Source organism: Vigna umbellata, chromosome 3 (genome assembly GCF_029865625.1).
Source record: "Vigna umbellata cultivar VRB3 chromosome 3, Vumbellata_1.0, whole genome shotgun sequence".
NCBI classification, from domain to species: Eukaryota; Viridiplantae; Streptophyta; class Magnoliopsida; order Fabales; family Fabaceae; genus Vigna; species Vigna umbellata.
This window is the reverse complement of record NC_142167.1, coordinates 13,537,619-13,542,621: the sequence shown is the minus strand read 5'-3', so window position 1 is coordinate 13,542,621 and position 5,003 is coordinate 13,537,619. Positions and strand designations below refer to the sequence as shown.

Genomic DNA, 5,003 nt, shown 5'->3' with positions numbered 1-5,003 from the left:
GATCCCAACACATCAAAATATAATATATTATGTGTTTCAAGTTAACAAGATACTAAACAATCTAAAACTTAAACTATCAAAACTTAAACTTAAACTAAAGCTAATTAATGTTCAACAACAATAAAAGTCTTCTTAAAGGCATGTGCATGGGTCCTAAGTCCATCTTTGTAGAAGATAAGTTGTCCACTCTTGTCGTATCTTTTTAATTGTCTCCTCTGATATAGGATATGTATTCTTGAAGCACTGCAAAATGAAGAAAAATTCATTATGTTTGCATATGTTCAAAGCTGAATTTGATTTGTAATGTATTGAAGGTAAGCATCATTACCTCAGTCCAGTCATCTGTAATGTTAACTCGAATGATGGTTTTAATCCAAGACATGACATAGTAGCCACATTCTCATGAATCTAGTTGCTTGTTACACTAAAATGACAAACTAAATAGTCAAACATGTAGATCATAGAATAACATAGAAAATGAATAAGAACTATAAATGATTTACAACCTTTGGGTACAGGATTTGAACTAGCTGACCTCGATGTTTACCTATAACTCCATATACATTGAAAACATAGGGTAATATTAATATAACTATATTCATCATAAAAATTTAAGGTCAACATGAATTTGAAACATAAAAAGAGAAACATTTACCCTTGAAGCATGTTTTTCAAGTCATTTTTCATCCTCCTCTATAGCGAACAGAACCATAGAATTTTGCATTGTCTCGGAATGATGACCGTCAGTTGCCAATAAGACTTATCATGAATCATAAATAGTTAGTAAACTAATTAAGTAAACTTTAATCAAATTTTACATTTTGCGACCCATACCCATCAATGTATGGCGCAAGGTATATGTCTCTATTTGACTTAGTCATCCATGTTTACAAATAATTTTGTTTGCTCTCAATTGTGTTACAGAAGGTTGAATGGTCTGAGGTTCAACAAATCCATACATGGAAGACCGACCTTGGTCCACAATGATTGTGTCCATGTACCTATAACAACAAAGTTAAGTTGTTAGAAACTAACAATCTAAATATAACTAATATGAAAGACAAAATTCACTATCTTGCATGCACCATAGTTGAAAGATTGAAATATTCAACATTCTATCTCCCCCAATGACCTCTAATGCATCATTTAATGTGATATATACTGGCTCATGGCATTGGAGGCCAAATACTCTCAAATCCCAGTACAATTCTACTGGTCCTTTGGACAACTTGGGATATTTTTTCATGAGCTTTGTTAGATGATCATCCCTCGCTTTAGCCATGTAATCATCTTCATCTATGACTGGCTCATGCATGGGCTGCTTATGAGGACGTATGAACTGAAATTAAAATTTTCAAAGTTATTAATCAATATTTATAAATTTAACATAGAAATACTAATAATAGAAATATAATACTTGTGGTGTAGCAATGTTGACATGATCAATGCTTTAAGCCAGGTTATAAATGTTTCTATGGCCTCCCACACAAAATGAATTTCTGAAGTCGGTACATGCACCTAAGCCTAGGGATCACGAACTTTGTCAATCGTCACCTACACGTGGTGGGGTAATAAGGGAGCACCATGAATAGTTTGTCCTCCCTCAACTACTCGTCTGATAGCCACTACGCATGGCGGATCCCCATCAACCAATAGCTCACACTGACCACTGTACTCAGTAGGGTCTACAATAGAGCATGATCCTCTTGTACTTACCCGAGGTGCAATTGGGGCTTCAGTGGGAAACCCCATGGTGCTCTAGGTCATGGAATGCAAATTTTCTTCAAGCGCTCTTTGGATTTCTTTTTATTCTTGTAGCTGCTTCATGAATTGTTGCTTCATAGATCTCATTCTTTGGTTGAGCCTTTCCTCCTACTGAAGATTCATCTTCATCAGTGTCTCCTGACGCATGGATTCAGTGTTTTTTTTGTGTAGGGCCAAAGTAGTCACAAAGACTAATCGCCTCTCCAACCCCACGCACACACCCTGGGTGCTTGGGCTTTCCAATGGTGGTTGTTAGAATGTCGTCCCTACCTTGGCCAACAAAGGAACCCTAAGTTTGCTCTCAATCAACTCATCATGCATATAACAAAGAACTTTGTTACATAAAACACATAGGATGATAAATACACAACCAATCAATGTTTAGAATTTGTACTTACAATTCTTTGTGAGATCAAGGCAGCTGTCATGTTCCCATCAGACTTAATCTGAGAAGCCTTTCACATCTCGTACCTAGCAGGTGCAGATGCTAGGTCGCGGGACTCAAGTTCTAAGGCATATGCTCGACTCTTTCTCATCTTTCTCTCAAGTAATGCATAACCACCTCGTGATAACACATTACAAGAAAAAACATTGTTACATACGACCAAAATCCGTATGTAACCTCAAAAATCCGTATATAATTATGTGTTACATACGGATTACATATATGTATGTAATATAAGCACATTATGTTGTTGTTCTTTTTATTTTTGCACTTCCCTTCTGTAAACTTCTAAAGGTGTCATATATGTAGGGAAAATTGGATATGTTATGTGTGTGTGGGTGGTCATTAGAGAGGGAACATGTGAATCAAACAACCATCACTTGCTGAGATTTTGTTGTGCCACTTTCCATCATAAACTTGTTTGATCTTTCATTTTGTTTCGATTATGGGACTGAAGTTATATATTTTCAAATTCTGTATGTCATGTGTTCATTTTCGTCACGGTTCGTCATTCAAACTGTTTGGTCAATTGGAAAGGTTACATGTAAAAAGTATATTCTAGTACCCAAGTCACTAAAGATTCGATAAATTCAGTAGTTAATGTCAATAAATACAGTTATCTATCTTTTTACCTCAAATCTATATTTATAGATTTTAAGATGAATGTTAGATTACTAGTCGTTACCCTGTGATACATTACACACATCATTGTTTAGTGAGTTTCTTGGAAGTTATTATTACATGACTCGTCAATGCTTCCAATGTTCAAAAAGTTGCAATGCAAAAAATAATAATGCACACTCTCGATCGTGTTAGACAGAGAAATTTGTATTAGCTCATGGAATAAAAAAATATTTACTTTATAACATGCATTGTATATAAACTACTAACGCAGTGTGAATTCATATTATAATATCTATTATACAAAACTAAGTTGGCAAAGTGCATGATGATGTGATAGCAATAACCTTTTTTAGTAATACAGGTTGGGCTTTTGAGATTTACGGAAGAGATTCAACGTGAATGAAATATGAATTAATTCGTAAGAAATTATAATATTATTTGTAAGCTAAAACTGTAAAGTAATGAATGATTTTTTAAAATATTATTCAAGTTTCGTATTTTTGTTTATTATATTCAAACTCACAAATGAATTCTTTTGCGTTACTTGCACAGAGAGAATGATGGACTGTGATCAACAATTTTAGAAACCAAAATAATATACTAAAATTAAGAATAGTTTAATTAATGTCTGCTATTCATGTCAAGTTACTAAAATTCATTATCGACAGGTGATGACAAAGTAGTATGGATGAACTTCTCTATCTCTAACAAGCATGTTTCACCACCTTTACATCGCACATTAACAAATTATATGAAATAACTACAGCCTTCTTAATTACCAACAATATTAACCCCTAATTATATTATTAGAAAAAACTACTAAGTTACGCTCCTACATAAAATACTTATAATTGGTTGAGAAGGAGGATTAAGCATGGTATTGAAACAAAAGTGTTGGTGATTCCTTGGTATCTGGATTTATGGTAGAAACATCAACTGAACATTGCAGCATATAATCTAATCTTAGATTTCAAGCTAGGGCTTGCTTGCCATACAACTTTGCTCTATGATTTATTTAATTTTAAAAAGGATTATTGACAATATATTCCTTGATACCATCTGTAGCCAGATTCTTTATTTGGATGAATTTCACGTGGCCTTCCATTAAATAAATGTTGTACAAGATTTATGTAAGAAATTGACGTTAAATTCACTCAATAACAAATATTATGTATATATTTGTTGAAATGAATGTGTCGCCACTATATTTGTTGTTTTCAAAACGAAGAAGGTTTGAGCATGATTAGTGTTTTCAAAAGTAGGGTTAGGCAAATGCTTGATCGGCGCATAGGGTTTTGGTATAAACTTGATAATGACAACCACTAAGATTGAAGATCTCACTTTTAACAATAACCTAAAAAAACATTTACTTTAGACAGACAATTTTTTGATTGGGACATCCATTTGCCACCTGCGTCTGCTGACTTATTTTCTCTAATCTCTCTTTTCAATTTATTCTTAAGCTTCTCAATTAGAATTAAACTAGTGTTCAAGAAACATACTTTGCTTTAAGATCATATAGTTAAATCTCGTGAGTGTTGATTCCAGTATTGAAAAATTTAATATGTAGTAATGTAAAAAATATGGTTTGTACAAGAAAAGAACAAGTAAATCTACTTTGTGCAATAAATCACCTCCTACAAAGTAATAAGAAAAACAATTTTACCATTTTCTCCACTAACAATTAATATTTTAAGGGTTTAATTGTTTTTTTTTTCTTAATTTCGTTACATCAAGTTGGTCTATTATTTAAAACATTTCAATTTTGTCCATACTTCGTGTAAAAAATTGAAACTTTTTTAAAAGGTTAAATCAACTTGACATACTGTAACGAAATTAGAAAAAAATAACAATTAAACTCTTTTCAAAAGGATAAAGTTTTTTTGAAATTTCATTACAAAAGAATTCAATAAATTATTTATATATAACAAATGGGACTTTGCATTTATTAAAGGTTTTTAAATGGAGATGAAAAAAGATGGGTCCATCTGATAAAAAATAAAATAAAATAAACTCATATCTTAAAAGTGAGTAATCTATCCATAAGTAATTGAAAGAACACATTTTGAGCTTTCAGGTTTGTCGTGAACTTCATGAGTCCTCGAAATCCAACTCACCTAAATTTTTCTAATAAAAGAATATAATTTTATCACAAATCTACTTTTTTAAG

The 5,003-nt window shown here is 32.3% G+C and overlaps 1 protein-coding gene across 1 annotated transcript; it reads right to left on the bottom strand.

Moving 5' to 3' along the window:
- Nucleotides 1-1,048: 1,048 nt before the first annotated feature.
- On the bottom strand, nucleotides 1,049-1,752 carry LOC148201676 (uncharacterized). The gene is made up of 2 exons (XM_088109462.1): nucleotides 1,561-1,752; nucleotides 1,049-1,339 (listed from the first exon to the last, which is right to left on the bottom strand). The coding sequence occupies exons 1-2, from the start codon at nucleotides 1,750-1,752 to the stop codon at nucleotides 1,049-1,051; spliced, it is 483 nt and encodes a 160-aa protein (XP_087965588.1).
- Nucleotides 1,753-5,003: the final 3,251 nt, after the last annotated feature.

Excerpts from the sequence above, each read along its gene's own strand:
- LOC148201676 (XM_088109462.1), bottom strand. The coding sequence starts at position 1,752 with ATGGGGTTTCCCACTGAAGCCCCAATTGCACCTCGGGTAAGTACAAGA. Across the intron at positions 1,340-1,560 it reads CTCCCTTATTACCCCACCAC|TTCATACGTCCTCATAAGCA; the intron begins GTGTAGGTGACG and ends TTTTAATTTCAG.